Here is a 25534-nt window from a genome sequence, read left to right on the forward strand (position 1 = left end):
GAGGTGTCACTGCGGTTCCGGTCAGGGCCGTACACGGGATGCGCCAACTAGTCGTGGATGTTGGTTTGTGGACGCAAGACATGGGCAGAACAGCTGGGAAAAGTGACAAGGAAACAGTACCGAGAAGCGATGACGCCGCATCTACATCGCCAACAGTAAACTCGTCTGCTATGCTTCACTTAGCGGCTTAGCGCTCGCTTCACTGGGGAAACATGCAGGGCTTAAAACGGCGTGACATGGTCATCCCGCGCGTGGGGCGCCACATCTCTCCGACAAATCGACGAATGACCTCAACCTCTCGGCACAGGCCTCGGTGCAGCCCGTCTCAGGTTTCGTTGCTTCTTCTGCGCGTCTTCATCTCGTTGCTATACATCTCGCGTAGCATCTCGAAGCCTCGCGTTATGCATCTGCCGAGGATAGCATTCACACAACCCCTATAGCTTATTTTAACGCTCAGAATTCCTGTCGCGACGTTAGACGCAGATAGCCGGAGCTCGTGTTTCTTATCACAAAGCTCTCCAAAGAGGCTCGACAGCAGACGCAGCCCAATATGTCGGGTGAGCGTTCATCATCCACGAATGCACAGGCGGTGCCATCGTCGCGAGGTTCTCGTGGAAGTTCCCCGTCGCAATCTGTTCGTGCAGGCTCTATCGCGAGACTGGGTTCGCCCGTTCCTTCGCTACCCAACGGTACACCTGCCGTACGCCAGATACCAACACCTTCCCAGACGGCCAACTCGTCGTCAATACAAACACCTCTACCTGGACGCACAGATCCACAGTCGTCGCTGCCCGGCCCATCCGAGTCGAATCTCTCTTCGGCGCTGAAAGAGTCACTGGGCAATTCACCCCCACGATTCGGCCCACCCCCGATACGCCCGCTTTCACCCGCCCAAGAGGCGCCTCCCCGTGTCCCACCCAGCGACTACGGTTCCTTTGACGGTCGAGGTCGCTCTCCTGTACCTCACGAAGATCCTGAGATCGTGCGCCGACATTTGGTAGGTCACTATGCCTCACCGAGCAGGTCAAATCGTGGGTACATAGGCGATGATGATGCTCAATCAACTGGAAAGAAGCCAGAGGAAGATGAGGAGCAATTCTCGAGCTTGCAGCTTCAGGGCGGCGACATCACGCGACAGATATACAGGTGGAGTGAGCAGCAACAGGCAGAGGAGCAGGGCAAGTTCCAGCGTAGCAAGAGCTTCCATGGGTCGTCTCGGCGCAAGCCTGAGGATGAGGCGCTAGACATTGACTCCATCCGACAACCAGGCGGCTTCAGGCGGAACTACCTGCGCAGAGCTGCTGACAGTCCCTCCCCTGGTCCAGGCCCATCTGGTTATGGGACAGTCCGTCAGCCACGCCCACCGCCTCAGGTCTTCACGAGCAACTTCCTTGAGTTTTTGACTCTATACGGCCACTTCGCCGGTGAGTCTCTCGAAGAAGACGACGAGGTGCTGGGCCCGGATGAATACTTCTCCTCCGATGCACTAGATTCCGGTGCGCAAAGCGAAGACGAAGACCGCGAGTACGGCGAGTCGAGCGCACTGCTGACCCCCGGCAAGCGGAGGAAGCGCAAAGTGAAGAAGACGGGCACTGGCAGCCCTACAGGTGCAGCCATGCTGCTCCTCAAATCCTTCGTTGGTACAGGTGTCTTGTTCCTACCCCGAGCCTTCCTCAACGGTGGTATGGCTTTTTCGAACTTGGTCCTTCTTGGTGTGGCAGGACTCTCCTACGCCTGCTTCGTATTGCTCGTCTCTACTCGTCTTGTGGTGGAGCACTCGTTCGGTGACATGGGCTTCCATCTCTACGGAAACTGGATGCGCAACATGATCAACACCTCTCTTGTAATATCGCAAATAGGCTTCTCGTCCGCCTATATCGTCTTCGTCTCTGAGAATCTGCAAGCGTTCGTCCTTGCAGTGTCCAACTGCAAGACCTTCATCGACATCAAGTACATGATCATGATGCAGATGGTCATCTTCTTGCCCTTGTCGCTTTATCGAAACATCAACAACATCCAAAAGCTCGCGTTGGTAGCAGATCTTTTCATCCTCATGGGCCTTGTATATCTGTATTATTTCGATCTCTTCACCATTGTCGATCAGGGCGGCATTTCCGATATTGTCAACTTCAATGCTAAGGACTGGACGCTCTTCATCGGGACCGCCATCTTCACATTCGAAGGCATCGGTCTCATCATCCCCATCCAGACTGGCATGAAGGACCCGAAGAAGTTCCCCAAGGTCCTGGGAGGTGTCATGATCATCATTACTGTCATCTTCCTCAGCGCTGGTGCCCTGTCCTATGCAGCATTTGGATCAAAGACTAAGACTGTCGTCCTTCTCAACATGCCTCAGGACAACAAATTCGTCAACGGTGTTCAGTTCATCTACTCGCTCGCTATCTTGCTATCTACTCCGCTGCAGATTTATCCTGCGATCGAGATTACCAGCCAGCAGTTGTTCAGCAGGACAGGCAAGTACAACCCGTACGTCAAATGGAAGAAGAACTTCTTCCGCTTCTTCATAGTCTTGGTGTGCGCCTGTCTCGCCTGGGCTGGTGCGGGTGACCTGGACAAGTTCGTCAGCCTGGTAGGAAGCTTTGCCTGCATCCCGCTGGTCTTCATCTATCCTGTAAGAATCTCTCCTGCTTCTGATCAACTCATTGCTGACAACGTATAGCCCATGCTCCATTACCGGGCTGTCGCACGAACAACGACTGCACGTGTAGTGGACGTGTTACTCTGCATTATCGGTGCAGTTGGCATGGTATATACAACAACCCTAACTGTTCAAAGTTGGATCCACGGCGGTGCTCCCAAAGCTCCAGGCTACTGCGACAGCCGGTAGACGATGGTTTGTACTCGCAGATTGAATTGTCTCTCGTTTCTCATTTCACGTTACATGTAGCCTTTCAGCGATGTGTATAGGTATCGATCTTTGGGTGCATCTCGTCATAGAAGTCGCGCTACGCAGGCTTGGTTTTCGGTGCATTTGTAAGGCCATCTCCTACACGTGCATGTCCGGATGGACAGAAGCGGCTAGGCTCAAGCCCGTATGTAAATCAGACTAGTCTCTTCTTTGCTTTTCGACCGCAACTGCACCGTGACATAAGTGTGAGTACATCACATGTGCTGCTTTGTCGTGTTCTGTGCCTCTGAATCTGCTAGCAAAAGGGCAAGTAGCATCTGAAACGGCGCGAGGCGAATTTCTCCGAAGATGCAGCGGATACCTAGCTGGTGACCGGGGCTCAGATACGAGACGATTCAATACTCGCGCAGAACACTTGGCGAGTAGGATACGAGCAAGCTACATGCAGGGCGCGAAAACACCGTAATCAGGAATCGGTACGAATGCAACGGCACAACTGTTGTCAAGGCATGCATGTGCGGCTGATGCTCGTATACGCCACTCATGGTGGGGTTTCAGATGCCGTCTGCTGTGGAATGGGATGGCACTTTGGAGGCGGTCAGAATAATCAAACTGCTAAGGCATCCAGACGTTCCCAACGGATGCAGGCAAAGTGTTGTCGTCGGCACGCTTTCCTACAGCTGAGCCCACACCTGCAGGTGGGTAGGCTAAGCTTTTGCCAGAGCGGAACAAGCGCGCAACAGCTACAAGGTGCTCACCGTTGTTCCAGCTCCCATTCCAGTTGAGTAAATGTACACGCCCCAAGGTCTCAGCTCGATCCCACACGTTTGTGATTGCAGTGCGTGATTCGTTAGCAGTGTCAGCCACGATGGCTTTGAAGCATTCTCTGGCTCCTTTGAGGTATGCGTTGCTGCCGCTCTTGCGTGAGATGCAGACTTGCAGGGCCAGACGACATATTGCTTCTCACCGTCTGATTGAGACATTGTACGGTGGGGAGCACATTGCGGGTAAACTTCCGCCGTTAGTGGGACGGATGGTGCAGCTAGCGACTGGGTTCCACCCATATCCTATATTTTGTTTTGGCTTGTCGGTTTTCTTCAAGTTGCTACTACCGACCATGTCAAAAAAAAAGATCATCAAACAGAGTTTAGAGACGTCGAGTAGTGACGCACGGCGATGATTCCAAATAGGGAGCCGCACCCGCGCTGACGTAGCGAATCCATGATGCTAAACGATGAGAGCAGAATTAGAAACACATCCATAAGCACAATCGTTGGGCCAGGTCGACGCCTCCAATGCGGCGACGGCGGCGCCCGTCAGGACACGAGTGGCATAGTTGCCGTAGTGTAGTATTGCAAAGAGAAATATTCTAGCATCTTGACATGAAAATGGTAGAGGAACGGGTCTAGCGTTGCTATTTTGGAGGTGCTGCGCCTCTTGGTCCCTGAGAAACGATGGATAGCGGGCGATCAGGTCAGGAACAGTAATGGGGACTATTGGCTGCATTCATCGCGGAAGCCGATGGACAAGGATGGTTCCGAGAGACATGACGAAATAGGGGACGATGAGGGACGGGCAGTGGGGATGAGATGGGCTTGTCGACGAAAAGCCAGTAGTTGCAAGTTGCAGGGACGACAAGCACGAGATTCAAGGGTGGTAGAGCGGCGTCACGGATGGCTGCGATACGCTGCATTGGCGAGGCTAGACAAGGTCGAGTGGAGAAGGGCGTCGCTGGGGCATGCTCAGTGCTTGGCTTTGGAAGATATAAGTCAAACACACCACCGCTCTTTCTCTGCTCACTCACCTGTCTGCTTCCCCTCCCACCCATATTTTCTCCCGTCCACCAATTGACACCGACTACCTTACGATCGCTTCCATTCATATTTAGAACCCTAACTTTCGTTTCGTCGCCATGTGGTAAGTCCCCGCCGCCCTACTATGGGAAGCTGTCCAAGCTACAGAGAAGCGTTGGAACTCGAGCTGACGACGACACTCACAGCGGTATCTTCGGTTACATCAACTACCTGGTGGAGAAGGACAGGAAGTACATTCTCGACACACTGATCAATGGTAAGCACCCGAGCAATTCCTTTTCCAGACGCGCGTTCCGCGGAATCGGAAGTGGTTTGGTGGGGCTGTATGGCGATCACTAACACTTGTCCTCGCTCAGGTCTGCAACGTCTAGAATACCGTGGTTACGACTCGGCCGGTCTTGCCATTGATGGCGACAAGAAGAATGAGGTCTACGCAGTCAAGGAGGTCGGCAAGGTCGCCTCGCTGAAGAAGCTCGTCGAGGAGCAGAACTTCGACCTCAACAAGGTCTTCGACTCGCACGCCGGTATTGCCCACACTCGATGGGCCACCCACGGTCCTCCCTCGCGTGTCAACTGCCATCCCCACAGGTATGCCACTCTTGTTCCAGCGACTTGGAGCCCATTCTAACAGCCTTCCAGGTCCGACCCCAACTGGGAGTTCTCCGTCGTGCACAATGGTATCATCACAAACTACAAGGAGCTCAAGACTCTGCTTGAGAGCAAGGGCTTCAAGTTCGAGACTGAGACCGACACCGAGGCCATTGCCAAGCTCACAAAGTACATCTACAGCGAGCACCCCGACCTGAGCTTCCCGTCTCTCGTCAAGGCCGTCATCAAGGAGCTCCAGGGTGCCTTTGGTCTTCTCCTCAAGTCCGTCCACTACCCCCACGAGGTCGTTGCCGCCCGTAAGGGTTCTCCCCTCGTCATCGGTGTGCGAACACAGAAGAAGATGAAGGTCGACTTTGTCGATGTCGAGTACAACGACGAGGGTGCTGCTCTCCCCGCTGAGAGTGCTTCGCACAACGTTGCGCTGAAGAAGGGCAACACCCTGCTCGCTCCCCCTGACAAGTCGCTCCTCCACCGATCGCAATCGCGCGCTTTCCTCTCCGACGACGGCGTCCCCATGCCCACCGAGTTCTTCCTCTCCTCCGACCCCTCCTCCATCGTCGAGCACACCAAGAAGGTCTTATACCTCGAGGACGACGACATTGCACACATCCACGAGGGTTCGCTGAACATTCACCGTCTGCACAAGGATGACGGTTCGTCCAACGTCCGTACCATCCAGACTCTTGAGATTCAGCTCCAGGAGATCATGAAGGGCCGCTTCGACCACTTCATGCAGAAGGAGATTTTCGAGCAGCCCGAGTCCGTCGTCAACGCTATGCGTGGTCGTCTCGATGCTGTCAACAAGACCGTCACTCTTGGTGGTCTCCGCCAATACCTCTCTACCATCAGGCGATGCAGGAGGATCATCTTCGTCGCTTGCGGTACCTCCTACCACTCGTGCATGGCTGTTCGTGGTGTCTTCGAGGAGCTCACCGAGATTCCTATTGCCGTTGAGCTGGCCTCCGATTTCCTCGACCGTCAAGCACCCGTCTTCCGTGACGACACCTGCGTGTTCGTCTCTCAGTCTGGTGAGACTGCTGATTCCCTAGGTGCTCTCCGCTACTGCTTGGAGCGTGGTGCCCTGACTGTTGGTATCGTCAACACCGTCGGTTCCTCCATCTCTCTCCTCACCCACTGCGGTGTTCACATCAACGCCGGTCCCGAGATCGGTGTCGCCTCCACCAAGGCCTACACCTCGCAATTCGTCTGCATGGTCATGTTCGCGCTTTCTCTCTCTGAGGACCGTGCGTCCAAGCAGAAGAGGCGGGAGGAGATCATCGAGGGTCTCACCAAGATCTCAGACCAGTTCAAGGAGGTGCTCAAGCTCGACCAGCCTATCAAGAAGCTCTGTGAGAGGTTCAAGAACCAAAAGTCTCTGCTCCTTCTCGGTCGTGGCTCTCAGCACGCCACTGCTCTCGAGGGTGCTCTCAAGATCAAGGAAATTTCGTACCTCCACTGCGAGGCCGTCATGTCTGGTGAGCTCAAGCACGGTGTCTTGGCTCTGGTCGACGAGAACCTTCCCATTGTCATGATCCTTACTCGTGACGACATTTTCGCCAAGTCGCTCAACGCATACCAACAGGTCATTGCCCGTAGCGGACGACCAATCATCATCTGCAACGAGGACGACCCCGAGTTCCCTACCGACAAGACGGACAAGATCGAGGTGCCCAAGAACGTCGACGTTCTCCAGGGTCTCATCAACGTTGTTCCTCTGCAACTCATGTCCTACTGGATGGCGGTTGCTGAGGGTGTCAACGTTGACATGCCCCGTAACTTGGCCAAGTCAGTTACCGTCGAGTAGATGTATTATAGATTTGGCGTTCTCTGGGAAGAGAAGCTGGGTCTGATCTGGATTTGATTTACGAATGACAGCTCTTGGATGTAGCGTATGTGTATGGCACGGGAATTTTTACGATATCTAGAACATGGAGCGACGCGGTTTGCGCGCTCTAATAGCTAGTCTGATTGAATGAACAAAATCTTCAACAATTATCATATCTTGAGTTGTGAGCATGTCTTGTTGGTATTGCAATCTACGTGCGGCGTTTCATAATAGCCAACCCCTGCTCCCGATGACACCATTGCACGATGCGGGATCCCTGCCGTTCGGTTGCGGGGCGGCTCCCAAAGTGGTGTGCTCAGCGTCTTGTTCCTGCATTCTTCAGCCCACCCAGTAACTGTACCCGCACTACCTTGACCACACCTACCCCACTCTCCCATCGCACCTTCCACATCATAACTACGGATTTCTACCTACCAGACGACATCATGTCAGGTATCAAAGGCCCAGGCGCACCCAAGACCTACGACGGTAAGTACGCAAGCAAGCTCGGAGCAACCCCGCCCCCACCACCACCACCACCACCAACAGAGTGACTGACGAAAGCTCCATAGGTTCCGCACTTCGCATCGGCATCATCCACGCACGCTGGAACACCAAGATCATCGATGCGCTGCTTGAGGGAACAAAGAGAAAGCTGAAGGAAGCTGGAGTCAGGGATGAGAACATAGTCACACAGAGTGTGCCTGGGAGCTACGAGCTGCCCTATGCTGTCAAGCAGTGCGTCTGCCCTCTTATATATATTTCCTTGTAGGATGAATATGCTAACAAGAAGTTTTACAGACTATACTCGGCCTCGCAAATCCAATCCTCGTCCACAGGCGTCGTAGGCGCAGCAGCAGACCTCCTGGGCTCGGCCACTGACCTCACAGCCCTCACGGGACAAGCCTCACAATCCAAGACGTCCAACTCGCCCTTTGACGCGATAATCGCTATTGGCGTGCTGATCAAGGGGAGACGATGCACTTTGAGTACATTTCAGAGGCCGTGAGCCATGGACTTATGCGCTTGCAACTCGACAACAATGTGCCTGTTATCTTTGGACTGTTGACGCTGTTGAGCGATGAGCAGGGGCTCATGCGCGCGGGGATTGGTGGTCAGGATGGCAAGAGTGGACACAACCATGGTGAGGATTGGGGGAGTGCGGCAGTGGAGCTGGGTGTCAAGAGACGGGGGTGGGTTGATGGTAAGTTCGTGGACTAGACATGTACGAGAAGTGAGGACGTTAGCGCCTACACTGAGATCAGGACTGCGAACACACGCGTGTGTAGCTTCTCATATGGACCGGAATACATGTATGTACACAAGTGAACCACGCAGCTATGGGCTGGGACTTCGGACATGCTCTCATCCCATAATCCGCCCGTTCTCATGCAAATACGGAATAAACCTCCGCTATGAGCTGTTTTGCCATGTACACCCCATCGTGATATCGTCATGTCTGCACTGCATCTCTTCGTACAACTGCGGTGGGCTAGCGTAAATGCATGGTGTAGGCAAGGCAGGACGATCGCGATGACGCTCGGGCTGGAAGACTATGCGGAATGCGGTGTGGACTAAGTTGGGTGCGCGCGTGCGAAAATCAACTCCAAGGCGGCATCTGTATGCAGGAGGTGATGCAGGAGATTATGCGACTGTGTTGGCCAATCTAAGTCGGCGCATTGCAAGAAGATTGTTGAGTGTCAGAAGGATGGTTGGCGGATGTGAGAAGGCACTCTCCTTTTCCCCCGAAAAGACGCTAGTCCAGGATCCGCAGTGCCTCACCTTGGAACCTCAGATTCCTGGACGACAGCCCTTACTCAACACCAGCCCCATCTGTGCGAGCAGACTGCTGTCGCCTACATCGCCCATCTCATCTTTCCTCCCTTTCGTCTTCCTTTCCCTTTGCCGCCTTCGCCCGGGCTTTCCGACACGTTCTCACCGCGTGGGTGCGCGTTGTCCATATATCCCGTTCCTGGCCTGCAGCTGCATCGAGTACAGCAACGCGCGGCGCCCCTACCAACCGGCCTTCTATTACAAACACACATAGAGTGATGGAGAGAGGATACACGTGCTAATAACTGGGTCGATTGATATTGAGGTGCGCTTCTGCAGCGCAGCCATCAGAGACTGGACTTTGATATCAAGTCCATGTCAGGCAGAAGACGCGGAGAGAGAGAAGACAGGTCTCTGCGGCGAGAAGCTTCACATCGCCTCGACTCGTCTGCCACCTCCCATTCAGCTTCGGCTGCTACAGCGACACGGACAGCTGGTGAAGCGCGCAGGATTGGGCTCAGCAATAACTCGGATTCACCCAAGAACGATGCGCGGCGCCCTAGCGACCTGCTAGACGACGTTGACTCGGACTCCTCTGCGCCTTCCACCATGTCGCGTTCTGGTCAAAATATTTCTCTACACGCCCTCACACCCTTGACCAGTTCAGACTCGTCTCCGCCTGGCAAGCTGCCTAGCCCGCGCTCTTCCAAGCTCTCGCATGAGACGATGCACACGCCCTCATCCTCTACACACGCGGCGCCATCGAGCGCGCCCAACAATGTCGCCGATACCATCACACCCATAAACACGCCGCCCGAGACGCGCATATCCGTCTTCCCAGCCGACGGCGTGCTGGGCCAACGCTCCACCTACGATGCGCAGCTTGACTCTAAACTCGACAAACGGGCGAGAGCAAAGGGAACGGCGAAATACACCACAATACTGGATAAGGTACGTGAAGGTTATATATACATACATAGATGTGGTCGCCCTGTGACGCTAAGGCTAACTTAACTTGTGTTACAGGGCGACCCATCTCCTCCTCCCGACCCGCGGCTAGCCATTGCTGGCTACACCACTGGCCACTATGTCATCAAGACTTCCTTCGTGGGAGCCCCAAAGTCCAAACTTCGAATAGCACCATATGTTGCTAAGCCGTACTCGTTCGATCAACGCATATCATGCGGTCCAGGACCCGCGACCCAAGTGGTTGTAACAGGATTTGATCCTTTAACACCAGACGCGCAATTGCGTGGTTTCTTCTCCACCTATGGCGAAATAGAGACTCTTCGCAACCAAGTACATCCTGACAATGGTAGCCCACTTGGAATATGTTTGGTCAAGTTTCGCGATACCCCGCCTGCGCGCGGTGTACCAGGGGTCAAAGCAACCACTTCAGCAAAGCGAGCCGAACGAGAAGGCACGAATCAGCGCATTGCGCAACACACCATCAGGGTGAAATCTGATCGCGAAGGCCGGAGATGCCAGAAACTGGTGGATATGGCGGTGCAGCAAACCCGTAAGGAGGAAGAGAAGCAGCGTGTCAAGTTCGCTGCAAAGGCCGCTAGCGCAGCGACACCAGTTATACCGGGGAATTTCGATTTGCCGGCAAACGTGCCCAAAGGCCCGTCTGGAAAGGGCACGCGTCCGCCGATACCGATACCTCGAGAACCTCTATCGAGAAAGGCCGCGCTTTCCTTCCTCATCGAACGCGAACCAATCAAGCCTACACTGAAACGAAAGCCTTATATCTTCATCGCTCACGCATACGTACCCGTCCTCAGCACAACCGTCGATCATCTGAAGAAGCGGTTAAAGAACTTCCGGTGGGCTTCGGTGCGATGCGACCAGACGGGCTACTATGTAACCTTTGAAGAGTCGAAGCGCGGTGAAGATGAGGCCGTTCGATGCTACAAAGAATGCCACATGCAAGCTCTGTTCACGTATGTCATGAACATGGAGTGCAATCAGTATGGCGATCCCAACTACGAGCGTAGTCCAAGCCCAGAACGTGTAGTGGCAGACAAGAAGCGAAAGGCTATTGAAGAGCGAATAGAACAGGAAGAGGCGGAAGATCTTGAGTGGGAAAAGAAGCAAAGGGCAGATTCATTAGATCCTGTACGAGCCGCTTTGGACGTTCTGAAGCAGGAGCTCCAAGAAAAGCTTCTTGGGGACATTAAGACGAAATTGGCGGCGCCCACTATACTCGAACTGCTGGATCCCGATCTCCACGTAGAGAAGCGCCGCAAATTCGATGTCCCCGCTCCTTCTCAGAAGGAAGAGGTTGCGCGGCCACCTGCACTCCTCGCCCCAGGATTCGACGCCTTTGGAGTTGGTACGCCAAAGGGCCGCAATGGCGGTTTCGGTGGTCGCAACGCGCGTAGAGCACTGGGTGCGTTCGATCCCAGTACTAGGCGTGGAAAGAAGCCTCCGAAGGTTGTCAATGCATTCGCAGATGAGCGAAGGAAGGCCTCTGCGCCCAAGCCTCGTGTGGCCCGTGGTCTGCACCGCCAAATGATTGAGATGTTCGAGCCGGAAGAGTCTGATGACGAAAGTCGCAGCCAGCTAACTCGCGGCACTGAAGAGCAAGAGAGCCGACCAATCAGCCGTGCTCCTTCTACCGACGTTGAAGAGGAGGTGGAAGAGTCATCGAGAGCCCATCGTGCCAAACGGCGCCGTCTCGAAACTGGATGGGGTGAAGACAGTGACGAGGAGATGGATGATTCGCATGCTAGGAGTTTGCTTGCCCACTGCATCCACAAGGATCCAGAAAACATGGCGGAGAAAGAGCTGGAGCAAGTACTTGCAATTCTTCCCCGCTCCTCCCCTATTTGGAAGAAGGCAGAGAAAGCACTCAAAGGATTTAGAAGGTTGCGGAAGATTGAGCAAGAGGCGGATGCGATCTTTGGCGTGGAAGCAAGCGCACTTGACAAACTTGAGCCTGAAGTCATCATCACTCAGGACGATGAAGCACTCAAGCCTATCGAGACTACCGAACTACCAGAGACACTTACGTCACTCAAGAAGAAGGCTGTCGCCAAACCCAAGAAAAAGACTAAGAAGCAGCTTGAAGAGGAGGCCAAGGCTGCGAAGGTAGAGGTCACAGAAATCGAGGCTCCTGTGGAGGAGGAGGTTCCTGAAGTCAAGGAAGTCAAGGAGGTCATCGAAGAGGCCGTGGTTGAGGAATCGACACCAGAAGACGACGAGCGAGCCACTTCTGTGCTCTGGGACGTATCCTCCGGAGAGCCTCGGAAGACTGTTGAGGACGACCTCAGTGTTGTAATGGACATTGACGGTTGGCAACACATGCTCAAAGACGACGAGGATTTGCGTCACCTGAAGGCCGCCATGGAGTCCATCAGTGCCGCAAAGATCGGAGACGCACAGTCTTGGGCATGGAAACAGAAGTCTATCAAGCACCTCAACCGCAACGGCGAAGAGGGCGTCTCGCGTACCGAAACAAAGATCGAGGGTTACTACGTTCCTAACTCGACTGGCTCAGCTCGTACAGAAGGCGTCAAGAAAATTCGCGAGTCTGAAAAGTCAAAATACCTACCTCATCGTATTCGCGTACAGAAGGAGCGCGAGGAGCGCCAACGCCGTGCCAAGCAAGAAGAGAAAAGCGTTGTCTCTGTCGAAGGCTTCAAGTTCCACACTAGTGCTAACAAGACGTCCACCGCCAACTCGCGTGCCAATCGCGCTAACAACCGTCGCATGGTCAACGATATCAACATATCCAAGAACATGTCTGGCGCTGAAGGTGACGCCCTCCGCTTCAACCAGCTGAAGAAACGCAAGAAGCTTGTCAAATTCGACCGATCCGCCATTCACAACTGGGGTCTCTACGCCCAAGAACCCATCGCCGTCAACGACATGATCATCGAATACGTAGGCGAGAAGGTTCGCCAGCGGGTTGCCGATCTCAGGGAAGCCAAGTACGACATGCAAGGTGTCGGCTCAAGTTACCTGTTCCGCATTGATGAAGACACGGTTATCGATGCGACCAAGATGGGTGGCATTGCAAGATTCATCAATCATTCTTGTACGCCAAACTGCACGGCCAAGATTATTCGCGTGGATAATACGAAGCGTATCGTCATCTACGCGTTGCGGGATATCAACTCTGGTGAGTACACCTTTTTCTGGCTATTGGATGTTATTGGACTTTTGCTAACGATGCGTGTAGATGAGGAACTTACCTACGACTACAAGTTCGAGCGTGAGATGGACGCGACTGATCGTATTCCTTGTCTTTGCGGTTCCATCGGCTGCAAGGGCTTCCTTAACTAGTGCCATACCAGGCTGCGCTCAATTTCAATTCTGCTTCGGGCCTTTTTGGCACCACTCTTTTGCGCTGGCTTCCTTCAACATCACATTTTTGCAGCGCTGCTCTGTTGCTTTTCTTGTTTCAACACCTACACTGGCGGGAAAAAATTACGGTTCCTTCCCACACGCGTCTTCTTCAGCTTGGATTCGGGAACGCGGAGGAAACTTGCATTGCATGGCGTTTTTACAGTGCTGCTACATTCTTCACATCTCCCCAGCGCCCCCTACTGCACTTCAGGGTGGAGCTCTTGTGTATCATTTTTCGCACAAAAGAAAGGGTGACGATGGCTTCGTCGGTCATATCTTTGGCATTGTATCTGGTGTTTGTCTATTCTCCCTCTTCAAAATTATCATCTGTACTATTTTAACATCTTTTACGAAGAAGAGCCTAAACGGTCGAACAGCGGCAAGATATGGTGCTTCATGGGTTGAGCAGGAAGGGGGAAGGGGGGTTACTTTTTGGCCGCATCACCTTAACCCGTTGGCTATAATCAGTTCGCAAATGGAACAGAATGAGAAGATTAGTCTGCACGAGCATTCTTGTGTCTTGTCGTTTCTATACATTGTCCCTCGCCTCCTCTGCCATGCATTATTCCGACATTTGTTCGGTTCTCGTCTATATGTCCTCGAAAATGACACAGTGTCGACGAGGTAGTGACGTAGGGAAGAAATATCCAACACATTCCTTTTTTTTCTCTCTCTCTTTCCCCCTACCCAGCACTCGGTTGACTACAATGACATCTAGTTGGGTTTCAGATTACAAGGTTCCTCGAGTAGACTACTCCATGGCCCTGTTGCGAAACCCGCGGCTTGGTAGCATAGGCGCGGGTCATGGGGTCCTAGGGTGTGGTGGAGGCTACGTAGTAAAAGGTCAGTGTGTGGTTAAGATGCTTGGAGTGGATTATGTGAGGGAGGTGAAGATATTAAGGGAAGGTAAGTAGTGATTGCCTGGCTTACACAAAGGTTCCCCCTGGGATTTTGTATCGGCGGTCGTGTCCTTCATGTGAACTGGGTAGTGGAAAGTCGTACCTAGCAGGGTATGTGTGTTAGCCCCGTTATGTTGGATTATGTTCCAATGTGCCACCCTGGAGGTAAGCCAGCGATTAGAGGGGAAGGTTTAAAAGTGTTGGGAGGTAGTCGGGGCGTGGGATAATAGCTATGACACAAGTCAGATGTGCAAAATGAGACAAAAGAAATTAGAGAGCTTACCCAGGAATCTCGGGAAGTGTGTCGTGATTGCAATTTGTGCCGGTGTCATGACCAGGGGCAGACTGCATCCATAAATGTCCAGAAGCGCTGGATATATGACCGGAGGCTCTATAGCTAATCTAAGACTTAGTCGTTGTATTTGATATGGTCTTTTCTAAGGGGTTGCTGAGTACGTTTGTGGTGATACAAGAACAGTCTAGAAGAGTGAAGAGTATCTCAGTGAAGCGACTTGGTCCTTCCTCTCGTCCAGGTCGGCAAGTACGAAGGCTCTGCTATGACGGGGGTTCTTTTCAACAGGAGAACTGTTTCGTGGATTTGGAACACGCTCCTTTTCTGTATTCAGCACGGCCTTTACGGTTTTCTTGGCCTTGAATGTGCTCTCTTCAAGAATTAAGGCCCTATCCTCCTTGTACGATATAGCTGCCGACTCTCTCATCGTGTATATTATAAAGAACAAAGAAAATACACACATACCATGGGTCCAGAGACTCTTTCAACTTCTGCTTCTTCAGGATCTCCAGAATAATGGCAGCCTCTTTGATAGCAAAATGATCGGCGATGTGTTGCAGCTGCTTGACACTCCAATCAACTGCAGCCTGTGGACAGCTTTTCGACCAAGCAACAACGTATAGGCTGAATATTAGTATGTAGATGTCAAGGATATGCGGCATACTATGTGTGTGCTGTTTGCCTGTGCTTCCACTCGGCAGTTTATGTTTTGCAACCAAGTCGCAGTCCGTCATTTGTGGGACTGATGCGACAATTTCCTGGACCAGGGTAAAATTGCAGTTTTCGCACGGGCAGACTGGGCGGTCATCTCGAGATCGGAGCCCATGGCACAAGACTGAATGATCTCCTCGCAAAGGAGCATGCGTGCTATTCGAAGGACGTTCCACATCTGTGTGACCATGCGATCCGGGTACACATCGTATACTAAGGGGAACCCATCCGGTACCAGCCTTTCTCCATGAGCACCATGTAAGTTTCTGCGCTCATATGTCCAAACTGGGCTTGCTTCGAGTGCAACGAGCTCGAGCTCTCGATCGAAATACGCACTTTTGGCTATCCTTTCTTCAGTTGTCATACGACCTTGTCGCATTTCCGCAGCTAGATCGGTGACTTCGAGCATCAACCCACTGAGTTTCCATTTTGGGTAATCTGTGTTGACGAACTGTGCTGCGTGTACTCGTATTTGTCGTATGGCATCGTCCACCGGCTGCCCGGTACTTAGTGAGCAAACCGTTGAGTTCAAAGAAAGTCCCATCAATGCTCGCATCTCTGTGCCTTCCTTGAACGACTCCACACCTCGTAGCTTCACTAATGCAAGTGCGCCTTCAATATGGGCATGTCGCGACGTGTTTATCTCCGAAGCTGACTTCATGATCTTCTCAAAGAGATCCATCAGCAACGCCCCTTCAAAAGTTGACGTGGCTTTTGCTGTCACCGGATCTTGCAGGGCGATGTTGATTTTCCGTAATGCTTCACAGTATTTTCTACGTCCTAGATCTCTTGCCGTCTGCGATGAAACTTGGTGGGACAGGAAGGCAAGGCTGACTGCTTCGATGCATAGAGAAATATGTTTAGGCGCGTGGCTAGAGTCCAGGTAATTATAAAGGAAGTCCCATGTTCGACTGAAATCCGAAACATAGTATGTGAAGAACATATCTCGGCCCATGATAAGAAGATCTTGGGGTAGGTGGCGAACTTTGAGCTTCACTTTGGGTTCACCAGTAAATCGTTGCTTCAGAGGAGTCTTCGTGTTTGCTAGAGCTTTCGTCCGTACAAAATCCGTTTGGTCGCTGATCCGAATGTTGGTTGTGTCCCGATAGCCGGTACATGCTATTCCCACTCGAATGCAGGAGCTGCAGTTGGGCCGTTGCTGATCACACTAGAGAAATCAATACAAGATCAATACTGTGAACTTGAAACATACCCGCAGTCTTCTATCCCTGCATCTCTCGCAAGCCTTGGATGGTTTGCCGCGGAACACCATTGGATCGTTCACGGTTTAAGCTATTCTGCTAAGCTTTAGGGTTATGTATCATCAGTCGATATAACAGCAGTGATACCGAAATGCTGTCTTATTAGGGAATCTCAAAGTGCTAAGATGAAGAAAGTGGTTGTGTGCTGAGTAGGATTGCAGCATATAGATGATCGAAGCTTGCCTTCCGTACTAGTCCCAGGAAGGAATGCATTTCGTGCTGCATCAGCTAGCGCAATGTAAGCAAGAAGGGCTACTATTAGCCAGTCGTGTAGAGCGCAGGTGTCTGATTCTGATATCTGGTCTAGCGGCTGACAGTCCAGATTTATTGACAAAGAGCTCAGCTGCATAGTCTGACAAGCTCCTAGCCAACGATGGTGCGCACATGCGCCTCGAGTGTTGCAGGACTAGGCGTCGCATATCACTGTTGCCGGTGCCTCTATCAATATGCATCGAATTCCAGAGGCGAGAAGTGAGAACGAGTGGAAAGGTGCCATGCGCCCGATAAGACTCATGTCGCGCCTTCCGCCTTCAAAAAGCGCTCATGACGTACTTACTCAAGGCATCGCGAGTTTTCACAAAGGCCATTCAAGTCGATTGGGTTGGTAAGCGAAGCTGAACATGCATTCGCTATATGCAACTGATCTAGATGTCTAATCAACAGCGAAGTCTAATCACTATCGTCGTATTTGTTTCCCACCCCAACATCACCTAGTAGTATATCATCGGGCGCTGGGCCCCTGTGATTTCTTACCCACTCTGTTTCTACGCGGAAGAAGATCCATATCCATCTTCGCAATACCTCGAGAACCTCCATCGTAAAGATTCCTCCTTCTAAGTCGTTGAAATGATCCAGATGCACACTGAGTTTCAAACTCCACGTACACCTCAGCATTGCATCTACGACAATGGCTGCATAGTAGAACTCCTTGGCATGGAACCAGCGATGCCGTCTTAAACCCCATGGGTATTCGGGACTATCCCGAGTACGAGCATTAGAAAACAAAGTGAGGTCCCAATCTTTAGCTACGTCCCAGTAGTAGGAGTAACCAGAGTTGACCACCACTGCGACGAGCCACATATGGAACAGGGTCGCTTCCGAAACGCCAAAACGTGAAGGGTCGGGCGAGCGTTGCAAAGCGCTGAGTACGATAACCGGGAATGCGGTCGAGTACTTCAGTGCGTTGGCCAGATGCTGGCCACCCCATCCCGTTGCCGGACTGATCTGCCCGGTTTGCTTGTTCGCTTTCTGAACACGATAGTACTCGGTGATACACTGCCGGAGGCGGATCATCGACGGTACAGCGATGATGAAGGGAACCCAGAAAGCGCCACCGCAGTTTCTGTTCGGAGGTCCTGTTGAACTGTGCGAGGACGAGAAGAACATGCACAGTGAGACAAAAAGGTCTCCCAGCACCTTGGCATAACTTGTCAATGCATCTGCGAGCAGAATGTCCCCAAACTTCCCATCGTGCGCTTCTGCGATGCCGCCAATGGATATGCGCTTCAGCGTCGCCAGCGTACGAGACCGCCCATTGCGACTAACAAACGGCAGCGGTACTACGAAGCCAATGACCAGTACTAGTAGGTATAGGTTTGGTAGAATTTCCCAGCCTGCGATGTCTTTGGGACTGCCGTGTGTAAGGGCCCAAAATAGGAACAGCGAGAGCGCAAGCGGGATGGAGAGGAATGTGGCGATACGGTAGCAGGAGAGGTGGTGCGGTATATGGCGCGGCGAGGTGCGGCCAGGGTAGCGGATGAGACTTGGGACGTCTATCTTGATGAGAGTGAGGTAGTGGAGGTTTAGACCCCATGCCCATATGCCTATGCAGTTCTAGTTAGCGTAAGAATCAATTACCGGTACCTAGCGTGGGTTTGGGTACCTAGAACTATGATCAGGGCGACGCGATATGGTAGAGGTAGCACGCGACTGAAGCCATCGATTTCTGGCTCAACGGCTGGATCACCGTCCATTTCTCGAAAGCGCGATTGGGTCCGTAACCGTTGCTGTGTCCCAGCCTGTTTTCTGCCGTATGATCATCAAGCTCCTCAATATGAACAACACGCTCAAATTGATCCTCGTCTTCCTAGGTGTTCTCGGTCGTGTTTGCGCAAAGGGGAAACAGAGCGCGATAGCGTGTCCACTTCCCCGAGGCGATCACACTAGCATCAATTCTACAAGCCACACCTCGAGCCGCCGCTGTGTTACGTCAGCTTGAGCTTCAGCCTCAAGCGAACTAGCTGGATTGTGCCTGGCCGAACGGGTCTTTGGTTTGTGCGACGACCGCGGGAGCTTTGCCTAAAGTATGAGGCCATGACGCGATCATCGCGACGACAAAGTGACGATTCTCCGCTGTGTGTCATTGGGTACCCGAATTCAAAAGGGAAAACAACGCCCAGATCTCTAGACTTATTGCACTACTTGCTTCTTCTCCACAATCCAAGGTTCCGTTGACAGTTCCTACTTCTTGCGTCACACCACCTCGCACGACACAAACCACTTTCCACGTCAACCTCGACATTGTCCTTCTACCATCTCAACTATCGAAGAAAGACAGAGCGCAATCATGTCACCTCTCTCTGTTCCCAAAATCTTCATGGCCGGCGGTGCCGTCGGTTTCGGCTACTACCTCTTCATGCGCCAATACTGGTTCCCCAACCCATACAAGACACAGGGCGTCCAAAACATTGAGGACCGTTTCTCATCCGGCGGAGGCCACCCTACGCACACACCTGCTGGAGGCACCCAGCGTGGTACGAGTAATGAGATCCCCAGACTTAAAACCCTGGAAGTACAGAGAACGGAGTTTGCTGACTTTTATTTTGTAGGCTCTGCGACCAACAACGAGGGAAGGCACGAGGGTCCAAACAGGGGTCCGGACTCAGAGCACTTCAAGAAGAACATTAACGAACAGCAGAGTGAGGTGCGTGGAGCAGTAGTCCGAAGATTCGAAGCTGTGCTAACACATGATAGCCTGTCTGGCCGGACAAATTCTACGAGGTACAATACAACAACCGCAAGGGCAAATAAGCGCATCCGAACCGATTGAACGAACACATAAAATTATGGCAATTTATAGTCAAGGGGTAGCGGGCATCTGATGCATGACATCATTGGCGTTTGGCAGACAAGCGATGCACAATAGCATCCTGTAAATTAGAAAATCATTATTATTGCTGCCAGTCGAGCGCAAAGAGACATCCAACAATGGGGAAATTACACCATCAAACATTCAAAACCTACCTAATGTCGCTCCGTTGCCATTGAACCTCTTGTGCCGATCGATGAAGGGTACTGATGCGCGCATTTGTCCTACAACCATATTGACAAACACATAGCGTCACCCAGCAACAAGACGGCCCGAAGGCATGCAACAAAAGCATATAGCAAGATAAGGTTAATACAAAAACGCCGATATCTATCCACAAGATTGCCAAATCTAGATCTTGGCAGTGCCCGGCTTTCTCGCGGCTGTATTTCTACTAGCATCCACCACGAATCCTACATGATGGCTCAAAGCCACCAGATCTCCCTCGGCATCATGCACAAACACTTCCAAATCCATCCTGCCGTTGAACATCTTCTTCATCTCTACTCTAATCTGCAGCCACTTGACTCCCTCTGTTGGCAGCGACTTCTTAACATCTAGGTTCAGTAGTAGCGTCGGATACCAGAAAGGACCCTCGTCCTTGTTTTTGAACGACTCGACCATTAGCGGAAACATGTCTGCGACAAAGGCAATAGATGAGTTGGTAAAGTTAGTCCCATCGGAGAAGCATATCCATTCGTCAGCGAGATGCGTCGAGGTTTGTTTGTTCCGAGGGAAGTAGAACTGAACTCTCTTTGTTGCCTTTCTAAAGTCGGCATGGGGCAGTTCGGCTTGATACTTCCAATTCGGATCTTCGTCTTTCTCTAGCTTCGAGAAGTCTACTGATGGAATGGGTGGTGAGGGTCGGTATCCGGTATCGTGGCTAAAGCCCGTTTCCGTGTCCATGTTGGAGTTTGTGACGTATGCGACGACTTCTTTTCGACCGTCCTGCTCCATGGTCACGTGCACGACGGATGTTTGTCGGCCGAGCTTCACATCTTCGACTTTGTATGTGGCAGGTCCGGCTTGCGTCCGTCGTAGGAATTCGACATGGAGGGTTATTGTATGTGGCTGGTTTTGCTTGGACAACGATGTGTTGAAATGCGCTTTGACTACTTCCAATATACTGTAAGTTTGAGCATGGTTAGTGGAGTTGGTAAAAGCAGCGTTTATGAATTCCTACCATCCGGTAACATAACCACCGTTAGGAACTGTTGCCGTTAGTTTACGTGGATGATGTTATCTATGCTGGGGTCTGTCATACCGCTTCCAATGCACCAATCATCGTGTAATGTGCATGAGTACGTGTTGGAGGAGAGCTTCTCCACGGCAGTAGCTTCTTCCCAGCTCGGCATCTTGAACAGCCTAATTCTGCGGAACCGAGACGTAAATGGAGAACTTTAAAAGGTCTATATGGTCAAACTGTCAAGAGTTACCAGTGTCGCAATGCCGTTGACCTCGGAAGGCCAAGTGCTGCTATCGCGCCGCTAACGCCGCAAACAGAAAGAACCTCGGTCATCGCTTCCCCAGTTGTGGGGTGTTACCCCGGTCGCTTATTCGTCACCCAGCCGCCTCCATGCGCATTTCCGCCCTCGGTGTTCCGAGGTCAGTTGGAATGCGGATGGCTATGTCCTTCTTCTCGGTCTGACTTCCTTCTGCTTTCACTCCGCTTCCTCATTAACATTTCTTGGCTGGATATTGATCTTCAACCACTAAGATGCCCTCAGAGAGCCAGTACCCTAGTTTGCCAATTCCAGATGTGGATCTGGTAAGTTCGAATACCCGGAAATAAGCTCATTCCATGCTGACCTTTGTCCTTAATCGTAGTGGGCGTTTCTCTTCGAAAGGAAAGATAGGCCGTATGCGGATGACAAAGGTATGTTCACGTATTGCTTTCAGATAACTAATCACTAAAAAAATGAATAGTAATCTACTTTGACCCGTACACCAAGCGTTCTTACACTTACACTCAAGTTCGAGATGCTGCCATAAACTTCGGCAAAGGGCTGAAGTCACTCTGGGACTGGCAGAAAGGCGATGTTCTCGCCTTGTACACACCCAACTGTATCGACACACCTGCGATAACATGGGGTTGTCACTGGGCAGGAGGTGTTCTCTCTCCAGCAAACCCGAACTACACAGTTGAGGAACTTGCATTCCAACTCAAGGATTCTGGTGCAAAGGCGCTGGTAACCCAACTGCCTTACATCAAGAATGCGCAAGAGGCTGCGAAGCAAGTTGGGATTCCTCTTGATCGCGTCATCGTGATGGGCGATCAGAAGGACCCGTCTTACAAAGTGAAGCACTTCACTAGTATCGTCAATACGGCTGGAACCTCTAGATGGCGGAGAACAAAGGCCAGCAACCCATCAGAGGATCTGGCGTTTCTGGTGTATTCCAGTGGAACTACAGGTCATCCGAAGGGTGTAATGTTGACCCACCGGAACATCGTCGCCAACACCATGATGATCAAAGCTGGAGAGGCTGGTAAACTGCAGCCAACTGGCGGACCAACTGGCGAAGGTGACAAACTGCTGGCTTTTCTGCCTTTCTTTCACATCTACGGTAAGTATTCGTTTACACCTCGTCTAGACTGTCCCCACTAACTGTGTGTAGGCCTCACTTGCCTAATTCACCAGAGCTTGTATTCTGGGCTCCAACTTGTTGTAATGCCGAAGTTTGATCTGGAGGACTTCTGCAAGTTCATTCAGGAGCTCAAGATTACGTTTGCTTACGTAGTACCGCCAATCGTTCTACTGCTCAGCAAGCATCCTTTGGTATCGAATTACGACCTGAGCTCAATCAGGATGATGAACTCCGGCGCGGCGCCTTTGACGAGAGAGCTCGTAGAGGCAGTCTACGGCAGGTTGAAAATACCGGTTAAACAAGGATACGGTTTGTCAGAAACTAGCCCGACAACGCATACCCAACCATGGGAAGACTGGAACAAGACCATCGGATCCGTAGGAAAGCTTCTGCCCTACCAGACGGCAAAGTACATGTCTCCTGAAGAGAAAGAGATGGCAGTCGGCGAGGTTGGCGAACTATGGATCAAGGGTCCGAATGTTTTCAAGGGCTACCTCAACAATCCTGAGGGAACTGCTCATGCGAAGACAGCTGACGGTTACTTTAAGACAGGCGATGTCGGGTATCAAGATAAAGACGGAAACTTCTTCATCACCGACCGCGTGAAGGAACTCATCAAGTACAAGGGATTCCAGGTGCCACCTGCGGAGTTGGAGGGTATCTTGGTCTCGCACCCAAAAATCAACGACGTAGCCGTGATCGGAGTCTACTCGAAAGATGATGCCTCTGAACTACCGCGCGCCTACGTCGTACCCAAGGATGGGCTCGGCAAGACCGATGAAGACGCGAAGGAAATCATAGACTGGTTGAGCGCAAAGGTCGCACACCACAAGAGACTACGTGGTGGAGTGAGATGGGTTGATGAGATACCCAAGTCTGTGAGCGGTAAGATCCTCAGACGGATGCTTAAGGTGAAGGCGCAAGAAGAGGAGGACGCCAAGACCAAGGCGAAGTTGTAGACTGCCTTTACCTTAGAAGGTGCTATGTATATTAGGATCTACCAATCTTTTACCAGCTAGACCTATGCTTCTCCGTTTGACTATTAACTCTTCCACTCTTCCGTCACCATATTCCTTCTCATCTGAAACGTCTGAGAGAACTTACTCTCTGCCTGTCAAGCCCGTGAGAAGGTCCCCAAAACAACAGCTACGAACATGCAGAGTAAGTCAGACTTCAATACGAAGCTACATAGACTCTTGCAAACTAACAGTGTCGCAGCTCCAAGTGCGACTCCGAATCCTAAAGCTACGACCAAACGGAATGCGGATGTGATTGACCTGAAGTCATCGAAGAAAGGCTGGTCAAGAAGCCATTCAAACCAATCGTCAAGAGCCCAGCCCAAAAGGAAGAAGACTCCCTTTATCGCGTCTCGGTCACAGTACACCCTGACCTCGACAACTTTCCCGACGCCTTGCGTCATGCCCTTCAAGAAGCTTGTCAAACCGCGTTTTACACCCACATGTTCGCGCTCCAAGCTGGCAAATTAGCCAAGCATCACCAGATGTACAACATCGTAGCGGGAACACGCGTTCGGTCAGAGTCGATCACCTTCGAAAACACAACCGTATATTCGAATATCCTGGATCTTAGCGTGGCCAACATCACCCTGTTGAAATTCTTTGCAGCCCGTCCAAACGCCAGGCTCGAGAAGAAGTCATTTCAAGAGCAAAGGCATGAAGGACTCACCAATCCGGAGTTTCTGGAATTATACAGCGTGAGGAGGGGCGATTTGGGTTGGGGCTTGGATGCGGAAGGCGGTTTATCTATCTATGGATCTTCGCTTGTCAGGAAGAAGACAAAGGAATACGTCTGGTACGTCAGGAGTGCTGGTATCAAGCTCGAGGATGAGAGTTAAGGCTGTCAAAAGAAGCTCTTGAGACGCATTGGCAAGTTTGAGAGCAATGGATTGAATTCGAAAGGCGTTTGTTATGATGGTTCTTGATTTGGGAGTTGCTTGTGGAATGGTATACCCTAGTGTAATTTAACTGAGTGGTTGAGGATGAGGATTTGCCTTCTTGATCTTGCTTTGATTTTCGCTTGAGAAACCAGGGTTGCAAATATGAACGATCTGCATTGATGATGTTCACGCTGCGAAGGTCTTGACGATGTCATTTCTGTTCTTGTGAGAGCTTTCACGTACCAACAATCGCATTCAATCCAAGAGAGCGCTATCAGAAATTGTATGCGCATACGTTCATATCAGTGTTGGAGTATTTCGAGATGCAGGTCGTTGATTTCGTGGCTCCAGGATCATCGGGGAGGGCACGTGCCTGCTTACAGCTAGCGCCATCTTGGCAACACCGCACAGCCGAGCCAAAATTACCCTTTCAAATCTGCGACTCTGAACTCATCGACAATCGACAACATCACGACCGTCACGATGCCGAAGGAAGTCAAGCAGAAGTCTGGCCTCATCGTTGGCCTTAACGCCGGCCACAGTACGTCACCCCGCCCGCCGCTCTCGATACGCACCGATCGCTACAATTAAGAAATTTCGTGGATGGAGGCTAACGCGGTCTATAGAGGTCACCCCTAGGACCCCCGCTCCCAGGATCTCGAGGAGGAAGGGTTTCCTCTCCAAGCGCACTGCGTTTGTCCGTGAGATCACCAAGGAGGTTGCCGGGTACGTCAAAGCTCGAACTTTCGCAGAGGGACTGCAGAACAGGTCATCGAACAGCATGCTAACTTCACGTGTCTACAGTCTTGCCCCATACGAGAAGCGCATCATCGAATTGCTCCGTAACTCCAAGGACAAGCGTGCCCGCCGTCTAGCGAAGAAGAGGGTACGTCTCTCACACCAGCACCACAACACGACCGATCTCCCACTCGCTCCACCACTTCCTACATACGAACATTCACTAACAAACCATAGCTCGGTACCTTCGGTCGCTCAAAGAGAAAGGTCGACGAGATGACCAAGGTCATCGCCGAGTCGAGGCGCGCTGGTCACTAAACGGTTTCACGATTTGCGGTGGATGAAGCAACACGGCGAACGAGCGACCGACTTACTTTCCGATTTTATCCTGGGTGTTCGGTCTCTTTTCACAACGGGCGGCCCGATACGATCTCGGAACGTCACAGCATACCACAAAAAGTATGACACGATTCATCGGAGTATGGCAAATGGACAATGGTGGTTCTTAAACGTACCTAGCATGTGTCACTCAAAATCATGAAATGTGACGATTGGTTCACGCCAAACCAACCTGTCCCCGGTGCACCTATGCGTGAGTGCGCGTGAGGTGTGATGCGTTGGTGATACCTACCTACTTAGCATGGATGTCAAATTCCTACTCTATTGCCCTTATCAATGGCAGAGTAAGGGCCGAGAAATGCTTAAATTGAAACGCGCCTTGCTTGGAGACAAGACTGCTCAGGCCTCACACATCCTTGTGTGTGAGTGAGGCCTCGAGCAGAGGCGCGGATATTCCAACTACTTACGTGATGTCTTCT

The 25534-nt window shown here is 51.8% G+C and overlaps 9 protein-coding genes across 9 annotated transcripts; 7 read left to right on the plus strand and 2 right to left on the minus strand.

Moving 5' to 3' along the window:
* Positions 1 to 550: 550 nt before the first annotated feature.
* ALTATR162_LOCUS7964 (uncharacterized protein) lies at positions 551 to 2848 on the plus strand (the record flags this gene model as incomplete). The annotated part of the gene is made up of 2 exons (XM_043315592.1): positions 551 to 2632; positions 2681 to 2848. 2 exons carry the CDS (start codon positions 551 to 553, stop codon positions 2846 to 2848), a joined length of 2250 nt encoding a protein of 749 aa, XP_043171527.1.
* Positions 2849 to 4781: 1933 nt separating this feature from the next.
* Positions 4782 to 7096, plus strand: ALTATR162_LOCUS7965 (uncharacterized protein; the record flags this gene model as incomplete). The annotated part of the gene is made up of 4 exons (XM_043315593.1): positions 4782 to 4786; positions 4869 to 4939; positions 5040 to 5271; positions 5323 to 7096. The coding sequence occupies 4 exons, from the start codon at positions 4782 to 4784 to the stop codon at positions 7094 to 7096; spliced, it is 2082 nt and encodes a 693-aa protein (XP_043171528.1).
* Positions 7097 to 7563: 467 nt separating this feature from the next.
* ALTATR162_LOCUS7966 (uncharacterized protein) lies at positions 7564 to 8126 on the plus strand (the record flags this gene model as incomplete). Its single annotated transcript, XM_043315594.1, has 3 exons — positions 7564 to 7606; positions 7690 to 7855; positions 7919 to 8126. 3 exons carry the CDS (start codon positions 7564 to 7566, stop codon positions 8124 to 8126), a joined length of 417 nt encoding a protein of 138 aa, XP_043171529.1.
* A 1373-nt stretch (positions 8127 to 9499) lies between these two features.
* On the plus strand, positions 9500 to 13180 carry ALTATR162_LOCUS7967 (uncharacterized protein; the record flags this gene model as incomplete). Its single annotated transcript, XM_043315595.1, has 3 exons — positions 9500 to 9841; positions 9917 to 13016; positions 13077 to 13180. 3 exons carry the CDS (start codon positions 9500 to 9502, stop codon positions 13178 to 13180), a joined length of 3546 nt encoding a protein of 1181 aa, XP_043171530.1.
* A 1101-nt stretch (positions 13181 to 14281) lies between these two features.
* Positions 14282 to 18380, minus strand: ALTATR162_LOCUS7968 (uncharacterized protein; the record flags this gene model as incomplete). The annotated part of the gene is made up of 8 exons (XM_043315596.1): positions 14282 to 14372; positions 14426 to 14539; positions 14599 to 14621; positions 14655 to 14823; positions 14900 to 15176; positions 15224 to 16313; positions 17161 to 18230; positions 18290 to 18380. 8 exons carry the CDS (start codon positions 18378 to 18380, stop codon positions 14282 to 14284), a joined length of 2925 nt encoding a protein of 974 aa, XP_043171531.1.
* A 593-nt stretch (positions 18381 to 18973) lies between these two features.
* On the plus strand, positions 18974 to 19437 carry ALTATR162_LOCUS7969 (uncharacterized protein; the record flags this gene model as incomplete). Its single annotated transcript, XM_043315597.1, has 2 exons — positions 18974 to 19330; positions 19381 to 19437. The coding sequence occupies 2 exons, from the start codon at positions 18974 to 18976 to the stop codon at positions 19435 to 19437; spliced, it is 414 nt and encodes a 137-aa protein (XP_043171532.1).
* A 409-nt stretch (positions 19438 to 19846) lies between these two features.
* ALTATR162_LOCUS7970 (uncharacterized protein) lies at positions 19847 to 20850 on the minus strand (the record flags this gene model as incomplete). Its single annotated transcript, XM_043315598.1, has 3 exons — positions 19847 to 20621; positions 20679 to 20706; positions 20760 to 20850. 3 exons carry the CDS (start codon positions 20848 to 20850, stop codon positions 19847 to 19849), a joined length of 894 nt encoding a protein of 297 aa, XP_043171533.1.
* Positions 20851 to 21212: 362 nt separating this feature from the next.
* Positions 21213 to 23936, plus strand: ALTATR162_LOCUS7971 (uncharacterized protein; the record flags this gene model as incomplete). The annotated part of the gene is made up of 5 exons (XM_043315599.1): positions 21213 to 21263; positions 21323 to 21371; positions 21422 to 22060; positions 22112 to 22966; positions 23365 to 23936. The coding sequence occupies 5 exons, from the start codon at positions 21213 to 21215 to the stop codon at positions 23934 to 23936; spliced, it is 2166 nt and encodes a 721-aa protein (XP_043171534.1).
* A 525-nt stretch (positions 23937 to 24461) lies between these two features.
* Positions 24462 to 25034, plus strand: ALTATR162_LOCUS7972 (uncharacterized protein; the record flags this gene model as incomplete). Its single annotated transcript, XM_043315600.1, has 3 exons — positions 24462 to 24519; positions 24605 to 24864; positions 24954 to 25034. 3 exons carry the CDS (start codon positions 24462 to 24464, stop codon positions 25032 to 25034), a joined length of 399 nt encoding a protein of 132 aa, XP_043171535.1.
* Between the last annotated feature and the right edge of the window lie 500 nt (positions 25035 to 25534).

Source organism: Alternaria atra (assembly GCF_907166805.1).
Source record: "Alternaria atra isolate CS162 genome assembly, contig: 28, whole genome shotgun sequence".
NCBI lineage: Eukaryota > Fungi > Ascomycota > Dothideomycetes > Pleosporales > Pleosporaceae > Alternaria > Alternaria atra.